The following is a 14,212-nucleotide window of genomic DNA, read 5'->3' as shown; positions in this document are numbered from 1 at the left end:
AAGCATGCAGGTGGTGAGGACAAGGCAAAATGGACGTCACCCTTGTGTTAAAAATAGACTTTTTCAGCATGCCTAGATTCCATAAGCAAAGGGGAAACTCATCACTAGTAGGCAAAAAGATGCTCCTGGAAGTTCCTGAAAGAGGGTTTATAAGGGGCTCAAAAGAACACGTTTTTAAGTGATGTTAAAAAGAAGCAAATTTCCAGTACCTCATCAGGCACACAGAGACAGCGCTTTAACAACAGTTTCTGTTGCTTAACAGACAAAGCACATCCTCTGCTACACCAACCCTCCCTTTGCATTTGGGGACTGCATTATCTGCAGTGTCTGGTCACTATTTCCCTGCCAAAAAGCGGGAAAAAAAAATTCCATATGGTTCCCATTCTACTGGGGAATGTGCAAGCTTCCAGACAGAATCTGCACAAGAGCAAGATCCTATTTGCACTGCAATAAACACCATTTGCTCATGCCTCGTGCCTGCGGGCAGTACTGAAAAAGTTAGATTCATAAATAGTATCCTGGGGCTCACATAATGCAAGAGTATTACCAAGCATTATCAAGGCAGCAATTTTCTGTTGCAACAAGGCACACAGTCAGATGTTGGAGTTGGAAAAGACCTATCTGAATATTGAGCCCATTGGCCAGCAAATGCACAAAATTGTCCCCCAGATATGAGGTACTAAACTGATAAAGCACATCGCAATCTAGTCAAATGGCCAGGAGGACTCCAGCCTCAGGAACATTTTAAATGAGCTTCCTTACCGTGCAAGTACAAGAGCTCTCTCCTGCTCCTTGTAGGAGTGCATAAAACTACTAAAATACTGTTAATGCCACAAATTGAAAAATCAATAGCATATTACAACAGGCAGACTACTCCCCAAAATAAAACCCGAGTACCTTTGTAAACACAATTCAGAAAAGACTGATTATAAAACAAAAAAAAAAAGGCAAAGTGGTTGCCAAGTGAAAGGATCTTATCTACTGAAGTGTGTGCTTACCATATCTTCAGTACCTCATACTGCAATGCTATGGTACACTATGGGCTGGATTCTCCACTCCATTATACCAGTTTTATGCTGATGTAACTCCACTGGATGCTTAAACAGAGCTACACAGGCATAAAAACAATATAATGAAATGGAGAATCGAGCTTTACAATGTAATAGACTCAGAAGAAAATCATCTACTTAGCAGAGGAAAAAATCATAGTCATTTTTAGTGAGAGCCTCTCTCACACTGTTTTATTTCTGCTATAGATTTTTAAGGCAAATATGCAGTTATATGGTAATAAAAGTGATAGTATGACACCATGAACAATATGAACCTACCTTTTCATTTGGAAACAAGAGTCCAGATTGTTCCTGAGGTTTGGTTATGGCCCAACTCAAAACCTAATATAATCCATGCCTCTTAAGGAACTGTGAATTTTAAATACCACCCCATGACACCTGCTGCAGAGACATGGTTCTCTAGTAGGCTTCCATCCTCCACATAATCCTGTGTGGATTTAGCAACTTAGATGCATCCAAATGCATGTATCAACCCTATAAAGAACTCTAGTAAATGTCAGCATGTGTAGGTAATATTTCTTTTTAAATTTTGTTGGTGGTTCATAACTCTTCAGAATCATCACCTTGACTTGGTATCTTTACATTTCTCATCCCTGGACTCAGTTCACTACATTCTGCAGTGGTGACCCCAGATGAATGCTACGAGGAAAAGACCTTTGTTTTACAGATCTTTGGGTGACATTGCTCCATGCAAACCTTAGTGGCTCGGCCCACGTTACAGCCAAAGTATTCTGCAGCCTTTTAAGCACAGGGTGGGTCTGCCACACTGCCCTTCCCACAAGGAAGATGCCCCTTTGCTGAGTTAACCTGTGTTACTTCATAGAGCTTAAGAGCCTTTAAGTCTCTTTCCCCATGGCCACATACCGATGCTGGTGTCAGCGAGCAGCAGATCAAATTTACACATTTCACAAACAGAGCATCAAGGTGCTCCCAGACTTTATTAAAATAAAGCTCCTGAGCTAGATTTTCACTGTACTTGCAAGTAAAGAGGCTTATGAAAACTAGAAAAAACTTAAAACTACAGGATATATAGAGATTACTGTGTGAATGTCTGGTGAGATAAAAAAATCATGTTGGACCAAAAGGGTCCTGGTGATCCTCATGATACCGCACACAATCAAGATCTCACCACAAGAGCATTTTGAATGATGGTTCAGTCCTGATAAAACTGAAAATATTTTGACACTTTAGAAAAAAGACATATGTCAAAGTAGTAATTAATTATCACTCTTAGAGAGATATCTGGTAATTTAATTTATTTCTTGCCTTAAAAGAATATTAAAAAAAAACAGCAGAACTGAAATTCTCCACTGGGTACAATTTCTTCACCCAATGATCAGTGACAGCATCTTCAAGCAATTCAGTGACCAAGCCACCTGAGCAGTCTGAACACCATAGGTGTTCTTTGATATAAATAATGTCTGATTCTGAGATAACTTTCATAACTTCAAAAGAATTCTCCTTGAATTAAAATCCTATTAGTCTCAATGGGTCATTCAAACTATGGTTTCCAAAAAACTCACACAACTGACATGCAGGAACTTATATGAAAAAAAGAAGCCAGTTGTCCACATGAAACGCTGCTGTATTATGAACCAGTAATGTTTTTGCTTGTAGATTATAATGTTTTACCAGCTGAAAAGTATGACAATAGAGAAGAATGACTCATTTGGAGGTCAGAATAGGGAAATAGAAGCAGAGAATTCTGAAATCACAATTACAAACAAGCTTTTTATTTTTCTGAGTTTGGCCTCTTCCTCTACAACACAAGAATATCACAAGTCCTACAAAATAACTCCATGTAAAGGAAAATTAAGCAAAAGAGACTAACTATTAGTATTGATTTTTTTTAAACTACTGGGAATGTTAGGGTTTTTTCCTAAATGCTTCAACTAGCAGTGCCCTAACAAATATTTAACAAATAAACCCATTCTTATCTCTATCAATAAATTCTCTCCTTTAGCTGGAGAGCACAGATGGGACTATGTATGGAATTTGATAATCATATCACACATCACTCTGATTAGTGTGACTGTCAAAGAGTTCAGGGATGAACTTCCTGCTTCTTTTCAAATTGTTGTTAACCTAGCTGAAAAGAGAGCTAAATTTCAAGGATATGTTTTTCTAGTTTATGAAATAATTGGAAAAGTAATAATGCAGGTAAATACTATGATGATGTAATTTCACTGCTTGGTTCAAGAAAAAATTGCAGTTCCTTGTGTCAACAAATGGTAGCTGAGGAGTAAAGAAGAGGGTTGCTCAGAATATTACCCTTAAATCCCATCTGCTTACACACTAATTTAAGGCTTTCTCCCTATCTGGCATTTCTATTCAGACAATGACATGGAAGGCAGCCAGCCTGCAGAAAGAACCCCAGATGAAGTAACAGCTCTATTATTCAAAATACATTGGAATCTTCAATGATTGTTTTAACAAAAGCCAAGTCAGTAAAGGGAAACTTTACTGGTTTCCACTTCATGACAGAGAGAGATTAAAAAGACATCTACTAACATTTGCCAAATAGAGATGGAAACTATTAGAAAAAACAACTTCCCATTCAGATGGATATTGCAAACAAGAAGGCATAAAAAGAAAAGGAAAACTAAAGAAGAACTTGACAATATAGCATTATATGCTTCAGAAAAGAATATGACTGAGTGGATTTGCTTTTCAAAAAGTTTCACTACAGAAAGAGAAAACAGAAGATGACATTCAAAATCATTTTTAAAAAGACATTAAAAAACATGCATTTCTTACCCATTCTGTATAGCAGCTGTTGGATCGTAAGTCAAAGCCATGCCAGCCTGCACATAGTTAGGGAAGAAAAACAGATTTTTACTATTACTGAAGGAAAAGGGGAAAAAGAAAAAAAAAAAAAAAAAAGACATGAAACATATTCAAAGCCAATATGAATAAAAACTGTGTGCAACTTAAATAGAAATCTAAATTCTCAAGGGAAGCTCAGATGGCCAAAAGCAGCATGGACAGATTGGGTACCTCCTCAGCCTGAGAGATCACTGAGAAACAGATCTGTTCAGTCTGCTGGTTGCCATCTTTCCACAACATTTAGGGAAAATGGTGGGGGTTTTTTGCACCAGCATCAATGAATAACTCCACTGAGATTAATGACTTTACAGCTGAATATTCACTATAACAAGACAGGGCCAAATCCTGCTGCTGCCTGTGAGATGGGTGGTTGGGAAATATTCCAAAGCCAACTTCATGAGAGCTTCACAGGGAGGAGTCTCATCTTTCCTGCAAAGGTCATACCCCATATGACCCCTGCCTACAGTTTCTGTGAGGTGTAACTCGTAGTTAAGAGTTAATTCATTACCATGAGACAGGAAACAAAAAATGGGCTGTGAAGCAGAAAAGCTTGAGCTTTCAAACAAAGCTTTTAAAATATTTCAGAGGTCTGGACAGCAAAAGAATTTGTTAATGTGTTACACAGAGCTTTTCAACTGCCATTTGCCACCAGGCAGACCGTGACCTGTGCAAAAGGATTTGGCAGTGTCAAAACATTGTCCAGCTAACAACTGTCATCCCTGCCACCGTTAGCAGACATATCCACAGGTACCACAGGAAAGGCAGTGAGAGAGCTGCAGACAGTATTAAGCACTTTACCTTATGCTCCAACATAGCAGTCAAGGTCATGCAGGAAAGACCTTTTTTTCCCCCCAGCATTTCCTTAAAGACATGGAACTGACAATCTCTCCTCCCACATACTGCATTTGCTTTGACTTTTTGCCTTCCTTATCGATTTTTATCCCTCCCTTTGTGAAATGCTTTCCAGTGTAAGACTACCAAGAGATGAGAAGTTGTCCTTTGCGCAGGGTAAGAAGCATAATGGAGAGAAACTCTATTGCTCAAGGTTGCTACTCTCCCTGTGGAAGCAGCTCAAAAAACACCACGGCACCATCCCACCCAAGACACTGTATTCCTCTTCATTTTTCATACATATCCTATGCTTGTTGCCTGAGACAGGTAGCATTTTCTTCAAGGACAGATGCTTTACCAACCACGTGGCATGGTCTGTGCTCCTGCTGGGAGCTTTTCATGCCCCTAAAGCCATCTACCAAAGTACTTCTGAATAACGGCACCTGCCCCATTCCAGATGGCTGCACAGACAGGTCAGGAAAGCGTTTGGGCTTGGCTGGTTCCCAGGCAGGCAGGTGAGCAGCCTGGGTAATGCACTGGTGACGAGCAGGCAGACACTGGGCAGCACTCCTGGAAGAGCTGGGTTAGCCTGGCAGCTGCAAACTGGTCTAAGAGGAGGTGGTCCAAATTTCCAGAGGCCAAAAATAATTTCTGATGTGGAAGGCCAGGTTTCACGCTACTTTATGCTGCCAAAAAAAGGCTCGTGTCCTTATTAAATTTGTATATTTCCCTCATTATTCTTTTAAGCAGATGCTAGGGCAAATGTTTTGCTTTATGAAAATGCCACTGTTTTAATAAAATATGTAGTCTCTCCCAAGCAAAGGATAATTCAGGAGACTATATCCAAGTACATGTGGCTATTTTTGAAAGAAGTATTGATTTAATACAAAGAAAAACAAAATGGCTACTTCTGCAAGTTTTAAATGTCAGAGAACTGAATTTAGGAAGACCCAAACCACTAATGATTTTGATGTAAAAAATAAATTAGCTTAGAAAATCATAATCCCTTACTTAACTTGGTTTTATATTTTTATGTCTTATGCATGCTCAGCACATTGTACTGTTTAGTAAGGCTGCATTAATTACTAAAGGAAATGTAGAAATTTCCAAACAAAAGAGAAAAGAAAACTTTTTGGCTGCAATACATTTTTGAGGAAACATACTGCCTTGTTATCCTTTCTCATTTCAACATGTATAAAATTTGTTACTCCTCTCTTTTTCTATTCCTTCACTGGTGAAGACAACTTACATATTACGTACAAGCCCTAGAGGGACAGAAAAATTACTTATAACTTTTTTTAAAAATACTCTTTAAAATAACTTAAGATGTTCCCTTTAAATTGAGATGTTTACATTTTACATCTCATCTCTACTTGGACTAACAAAAAAAAATTAGAATTTATTGGAAAAGGACATATCCAAGTTTTCTAAATTACGGAGTTTCTAGATCAAGTTGTCCTTAGAGTTACTGGATCAGGGCTCACTATATCCAGCAGTGACTGGGGGATAAAATACAACAAAGTAGGTGGGTCTGGGAGGAAAAGTGAAAATAAACTACTGGTCTAATTTTAGTTTCTTTGACATAAATAAGAATGAAGCTGCAGGAATGAAAACCTACAGCAGCCCTTTCACTTGCTGTCCACATGAGACCTGCAAACACATTTGTGCCACTTTCATTAACTTCTCTCATGGATATTCGAGCACATGCTCATGGCATGGACACTCAGGTCACCCTCCAATCCCATCACACCCAGACCTGGGTGTGGGTCCATGCAGACAAACTGCACAAACTCAGTTCTCTATATTGGTATTAAGAACAGGGGACACAGCTGTGATCCTGAAGAGTCCATAATATGATAGGCTAGACACTCATCTCCTCTTTGTCCATGTCCCATATCCATACTGCATGGAGACAGATTACGAGAACCTGTTCAAGTACTTCAGCAGTGACCACTATAAATATCACCATCACATTTACCAGTAAATGAAAAGTCTCACATTAGGCAAATAGGACACAGCGTGTGGCAATATGTGCATATGGTAACCACCTACGGCTGGCCCAGCAATATTGCTAATATCCCCCGTTGCTGCATAGCCTTAAACAGCTGCTATTTCAAATAGCTGCTAACACAGGACTATTTACTTCTTTCTCATCAAGTTGTATAATTTCTCCCCACAAAATTATGCTGGCTGGAAGCCCAGGAGTGGCAACACTTAGCCTGGACCGGTCAAAGATTTATGGTCTGAAGCATCCTCATTCATCAGGAATAAAAACTGATGAGCAATAATAACTTACTGGAAAATTGTCTGAACTTTCCTTCATAGCAGACAAATAGGAATTCCAAAAATACCGAATGCAGAATATTAGGGTTGGCCTCAGACTTCCGTGTGAGAGTGGTCTAGCTCATTCTGTTAAAATCAGAATTGAATATAGCCATCATAGTGCTAATACAGGCAGAACTACTCCAAGCACTGGCTGATGCCTCTATAGCAGCCCTCTGCTGTGCTGAGACTGTTTTCTTCTGGGTCCTTTCACCCACTGGTTTGCTTGTGTCTCAGTAGAAGGAGAGGGTCTTATTCTTTCTTCTCATAGTGACACTTCCCGACAAAATGGTACCTGAGGGAGTGGCTCTGATGATGGAATGCTACTTCAGGAAAGTATTTGTCAGACAAATCTTCTATTAAGGAACAACTGAACCACATAATTTTCATGCCACTCAGCTAGATAATGGCCCTAGACTCAGCTACTGAATGAAAACACAGTAATAGAAATAAAGGTCATTCTTAATGACTACTGGTCTGTTCAGAAAGTCAGGTGACAAAGAAATTAACTCAGCTTGTAAAAAATATTGATTTAAAAAAATATTACTTAAACCATATGAGTTTATTTGTCTCTTATTTTTAACAAAGTGTCTGAACTTAAAGGACATGTGGAAAGAATGAAAGTTTTTTGTTATTTTTTGCTGCAGTTTTCTAACTGTTGACAGCAGTGAAAGAGATTCTAAGAACAAGAGATTCAGTCTGCACCTGTCTTTAAATTTAGACTCTTTATGCAATAGAGAGCAGGAAATATCAAAAAGTATATGGAAAACAAGGGTTTCCCCAGGAAGTTCGAAGGCCTTTTGTTCAACACTTTACTGTGAAAATTTTTCCATGGGCAAAGACAAGATGTTCTGTTTCTGGTTGGATTTTTCTCCCCTCTTTTTTATGATTTGAACATAAATGATCTGATCTTCAATATCATGTGAAATGAAGTGGGTTTATTATTTCTCTACTCAATCCCTGTGATGTCTCACAAGAAAAAATTTAGCAGTGCAGTATCTGTCTTCCAGCAAACATAAATACCTATAAATGACCAATTTCTTCTGTGAATCTTCAGTGCAGCCAAGCATCTTCTGTGTTGCTGGGAAGTTGCTTTCATGTACAACTCCACCATCATATCCCCATATCTACTCTCAGCGTACACGTCTTTCCGACACTGTGCAAAAATTCACCACAGTATCGACCTGCTACAAGATGTGCTACTCCTCCTCCTCAGAGGTGAGACCTCCACATCCTCTCTTCCAACCTGCCCTGGCCAGCCTCTGCCTAGTGCTGGAGCACCTCTGCAAGGGCAGGCTGCTGCCACTGCAGGATCTCGGGCTGTGCAGGAGGATACAGTCCATTAGAAAAAAATGGAGAGGCTTGGAAATTAAAAAGGGGTGAAATGCATGGATGTGGTGGGCTTTCCAAGCAGAAGGCCCCCCAGATTTCTCCTCCTTAAGGTGAGATTTGGAAAGGTAAGGTTGTACACTTGCACTTCAGAGATTTCAGTGGTGAACTGATGTGAGAGTTACACTAAAAGATAAGTCTGTCCTCCGAATCTCCACCGACTGAGAGCTTCACCCTTTCACACTGGAGGGTTGCCATCCCAGGGCATGCTCTTGGCTACTAGGGTGGAATCAATTGAAATTTCAACACTCAGATTCCTGTACTTGTTTTTTTCCATCACTAATATCTGCCAGGCATCACAGCACAAGGATCTCTTGTGACCTGATAGAAGATACCCTTATTGAAATGCTTTGAAGAAAGAAGAGAGTAGGGAGAAGAAATCATCAACCCAGATGAGATTAATGCAAAATACTGATTTTATAAAATAAGTTCAGTCACCAGTAAAGTTAACTTGGCAGAATTCCTTTCTTTGATTATTTAAACAGTTCTGACAGAAATATTCAACATTATCAGAAAGACTTCTGAATTTAATTGTGAATAACTGCCTCCACCTTTCCTTTTTAGAGAGGAGAAATCTAAAATATAAATGTGACACCTCTCAGATATTTAGATGCATATGAAAGGGATGGAGCATTTCCCAGTGATGTGTGCTCCTTAAGAAGCTGCCGATACTGAGGGGAAAAGATTTGTGAAGAGGGAAGTATATACTACTGGTGCCAAACTTGGGAAGTGATTCATGAACCTCAGAACATCAGAGACTGCTCCGATAAACACAAAAACAAGTTCAGATACCCAAATGAATGACAAGAGATGCTTTTGTCCTACAGAACTGGAATGGAAGTCTGACATACACAGCTTCTGTTCTTGGGATTGAGTGACCTTCTTCCCACTTCAACTCGTCTTATTAGTTAAAATACAAGTGCCGAAGACTACAAAATTGAAAAAAAAAAACCAAAACAAAACCAAAAGAGAACATATATAATATTACACAATTATTCTGTTTCCACAGCCACTCAATACATTCCACCATGTCATCTTCAGGTCTATAAATGATCTGCTTTTGGGGATCTGGTATCCCCATTTTGCCATGAGTGTGATCCAGTGCTGTTCCAGCTGTGTATTACACTCACATCTGCACACTAGAAGTGTGTGCTGTAGTGAGTTGGGAAGAATTCTAGGGGTGGCTGGCAGCACTCCTGCTATCTGTTGAGGATACAACAGAAAAAGGTATGTCCTTTCCCTGTTTACAACATTTGTTTATTCTGCCTAAGAAAACACTGCTATAGCAGCAGAATTTGGAGGAAAACCCAATTGCAGGAAAATCTCCAGGGCAAATGGCATGACATTTTTCACCAGAGAAGGAAATTCAAAGCTAAAATAAAAACAAAGAAAACTGATCTCTAAGGACAGCTACACTGCTGATTCTATTTTAACCAAACCATGGCCCTTTTAAAATCCAGATTGCATTGACAGCGATTTCAGTAGGCTATTGGTTTAAAATATTTCTGTGTACTTTATAAGCTCAAAATCCAAACTGATCTTTAGTATTTGAGCCACTGAGGCATCTTTTCAAAATGTTGCCCAAAGCAATAGCACCTTGTGTCATTATTCTAGACCTTTTCACCTCCTGGTAAGTTATCTTTTGCCCTTCTCCTTCTCCCTCTGGAGAGAGGGCTTCTTTTCAGATGCCTCTCTTTGTTAAACTGAGCTTTTGTTGAAAATAGCATGCAAAGTGCCAATGTTTAACTTACAGGCATGCTAAATATATGTAGTAAATGTCTTTGTGGGTAGTTTACATATGAGGGTACTAGTGCTTATCTCGACAGAACTGGCAATTGACTCCCACAGCAAAGTTAAGTTACTTGTCTAGGTATAAGAAAAGTTACTTGTCTAGACACTCAGGATTACAGAACACAACTAAGTAGTACCTATCTCCTCGGAAGCATAAAAAAAAAAAAATCCATGCCTGAGTTATGAATAGGCCTGGAATAGAACTACTAATCATTTCTAAATGCATCTGCTGGTAAAGAAGAGACCATTGGCACAAGGATCAATTGCTCAGCCCTTCACTGACTTTACAAAAAAAATTGTTAAACTTTAACCTAAAATTTACCTCTATTTTTTTTAAATTTTCTTAAACAAAAAATTGCCTATTGTATGTTTTTCTCTCTAAATTGCTGTTTGCATTAAGGAAAGTTGTAACAAATAGTAGATAAAAAGAGAAACTGTTATAAAAGCAACATTCCCAAACTACCAGGTTATTTTATTATTTTAAGAAAGAATTAAAAACATGCTTAATTCTTTGGATATTCCATGAACTGAGCTTGAAAGACAATAAAACAGAGTAAGGAGGAAGAGAAGAAAGGGAAGGAAAGGAAGGTAACCTATTGACTCCTTAGGAAAAAAAAAAAGTAACTTAGATTATGGAAGCAAAAAAGCAATCAATGGAAGAATTATTAGTGACAATTATTGAATAGTATTATAGACATCAGACCAAATTCAATGGCAATTATTGAATATCATTATAGACATCAGACCAAATTCAATGCATTCAATGCTGCATCTCACTGTTGTGATGCACGCAGCAATACTGTAAAGGTGGTACTCTCTTACAAGACAATGCAGCTATTTAAATAGCACAAATTTTACAGAAACTTGCAAATGAAATATCAAAGAGTTCAACATACTGTGACCATTAAAAAAACCTTAATCACATTGGGTTGACCAGATGTAGAAAAGCTACAATTTCTAGAAAACAGTAATAAGTTTAGGTAGAATTCTCCCTGTCTACCATGTAATTTTCAAATAAACTTACTTTTAAATACATGTATCAAAAGACTTTATTTCTGAATAACCAAAACAAGGCTTCATTAAATCTGCAATAGAAAATTATGTTGCAAAATTTATGTTGCAGTTTTTAATTCAATCTGATCTCATTTTGTGATTACACTTGATTCCCCGGGTGCATTTTTGACTAAAACATTTTTGGAGATTTATGTCACCCACCTCTAGACTTGTCAATTGCAATTTAAAGGTAAATTGAATCAAATATTTTACAGACAGAATTTGAATATGATTATCCTCCACCACCATCTCAATATAATCTTGTCAGGTTCAGTTTCAAAACAGAGTGCTTAATTAAACCAGTGTGAGGAGAAGCTAGCCCAAAAAAAGAAATTACTGAACTTTGTGTAGAAATTATGTCAGTTGCTGGGTCAGAATTTCACTGCAAATATTTCCAACACTTGCAGGTTTTACTGTACATTTATTGCACCTGTCTATTGGATGCCTAATTTGACAGCCTTATATAAAGCCATCAATAATATAAGCTCTCAGCTCTGTAGTCCAGAACTGGTAAACCATCACAAACACTCAGTTAAATGTCTCAGTAAATCTGCTGAACATTTCCTGAGACTCCAAACAAGAGTGTAAGGGTAAGGACTAGAAAGCATTATTCAAGGTCTGCCATTCTTCTCTGGTTACAACTGGCCAAATAATCAAGCACCAAACCCACCCCCCCAGACCTCTCAAAAAGCCCCTGAGAAATTCAGTGTATTCCTAAATATTTGGCTTTAAAAGGGCAGGCAATTTAACAGCCAATCAAAGTATTTCTCTACGGTTATGAAGCAATCTACAAAGATGTAAGACAGGAATAAGATTTTCTACTGCGTTCTGCAGTATGACCTGACAACTTCACAAAAAACCAGAAGAAATCCTGTCTTATAAAATTCCATAGAAGCTCTTCACAAAAGAGAGCAAAACCTCTGAGGACAGCAAGACCAGAGACATAACACTACAGCAAACCTGCTCCTCCCCACTAAATCTCCTGCCATTCCCTCCCTACAGCACAGTACTGCGCACAGTGCCCGTCTCCACTCTGCACACTCAAGTCTGAGGCCAGTGACAGAACTGCTGCTGTCCTTTCTCTGGGAACTGCCCTGCCGAGAAATAATCCTTCTGCACGCTCAGTGCTAAGGCTGGCTAAACCTCGCATGGTTTAGAAATGCCCTTCACAAAAGTGTTCAGGAATGCAAAGGCTTCTCTGAACAATAGCCAAAATACATCTTGGTCTAGATACCACAGGATTTGGCCAGGGTGGGAACACTAAGGGAGTAATCTCTTGGATGCTGTTTCAGTACTTTTCTTTGGAGAAGAAACCAAGAGCAGAGGTGAAGGGAATATTTCCAGATTGCATTTGTCATCAGAACTATGACACTTGTCATAGATCAGTTATTTTTCACTACTCACACTGCCTGTTTTTTAAAAAGAAATTAAAACCTACAGAAATAACTGCAGGAGGATTACTCAAATGCTGCTACCTAAAGAACTGAAAGGTAGATTGTTTTTAGAATAAGATTGTTAAAGGACAAAGGTTTTTCAAACCTTATTGCATAGAAATATAAGAGTAATTATACAGAAAGATTTTACATTGGAAATAAGAAAATTACCAGTGGAGAAGAAATTCAATAAATGAGGGACCCTAAAAGAGAACATGCTTTCTTGTCTTTGATGCTCTGGGTAGTAAATATCCAAAGTGCAGCAAGGTATTAACCAGATGTTAGTAAATGGAGAAAATCTGAAAAAATTTAGCCTGAAATATTTCTGAGTTTGAATCTTTACCATCTTTTCATGTTTGTACATTATCCCATGACAACAGCTCTGTAGTTGACTGTGATCAACAACAAGGAATGATGTCTTCCAGCACTGAAAATCAGTTTTTAAGTGTTGATACTACAAACATACCAACCACACCCTGCCTCCAGGTCACCAGGATATCACTGGGCCTAATAGGCACCGCTCCACTAGCAACAAATGAACTACACAAGATGCAAGAAGCTAATGCCCTGAGGCCACAGGCATAATGGTGACTTGCTGGCTTTATGTTCTCTTTTATTATTGATTTGAACTGAAGGAAGTATAAAACAGCGTAGATAACAGCTATGATGGCATTTGCTTTTTAAACAGGGATTTAGATGTCTTTAAAATAAGGATTGTTGACCTTATTGTTGGCTCCTATACATAAATCTTTGTTTTTCAAGCTATGTATAAGCTGGCCTGAGTCTACTGCTTGAAGTACTTCTTGGGCACTTGTTCCTCAGTAGACCCCTAATATGACAAACCCTAATGGCTCCCGAGAAGATAACCCCATTTTTTGAGACATACGGTGTAAAATGCTGCAATGAGCCTTTGGAGACTTCTGCAATATCCTGTAGCAAACGTGTCTGCCACACTGGCCTTTTCAGCCCACAGAGCTAAAAAGGGACCCTTTGCTGTTGGAACAGTGTAGAACAACCATGGGATGGTGGGAGAAGTTTCTACACTTTCAAAAGGCCTTTCTGTTTGTTTTGGGAGCTCACCAATAGTGCTAGAGTATATATGTCATTAACTAATGGTCTGAAAAGTATCAGCTAGAAAAATCAAGTAGTTACAAAAAAGCAGAAATACTCTAGAAACATGTAACTCAGAAACAGCAAATTTTTTAAAATTGAAGCAAACATAGCAACACTCACGCCACCCCCCAGCCAAAAAGAAACACCTTCCCCCCATTCTCCTCCCAACTTGTCTTCTAGAGGAACACAATTGAGACCAACACTCTTTTTTCCTTGAAGGCTCAATCATAAACACAGAGAATAGTTGCTTAGGATAGAAATACTTGCAAGTCCTTCAGCCTTCATACCTAACACCATGTATAAGCAGGCACTGTGATCAGATCTACTTTATTTGTTCAAGTCCTTTTTCGGTAATAAAATTTAAAACAGTAAACAAACTCTTGA

General features: G+C 38.5%; 1 protein-coding gene across 8 annotated transcripts in view; it reads right to left on the bottom strand.

Moving 5' to 3' along the window:
- Positions 1–14,212, bottom strand: part of RBMS3 (RNA binding motif single stranded interacting protein 3) — a 705,955-nt gene that overhangs the window by 75,502 nt on the left and 616,241 nt on the right. For all 8 annotated transcript variants that reach the window (XM_038127643.1, XM_038127644.1, XM_038127646.1 and 5 more), the window contains one exon: positions 3,828–3,874. In XM_038127643.1, coding sequence (XP_037983571.1) covers positions 3,828–3,874 — 47 coding nt within the window. The remainder of the gene's footprint in view (positions 1–3,827; positions 3,875–14,212) is intronic.

Source organism: Motacilla alba, chromosome 2 (assembly GCF_015832195.1).
Source record: "Motacilla alba alba isolate MOTALB_02 chromosome 2, Motacilla_alba_V1.0_pri, whole genome shotgun sequence".
NCBI lineage: Eukaryota > Metazoa > Chordata > Aves > Passeriformes > Motacillidae > Motacilla > Motacilla alba.
Note: the sequence above shows the minus strand (reverse complement) of the source record. Positions and strands in the feature narration are given on the sequence as shown.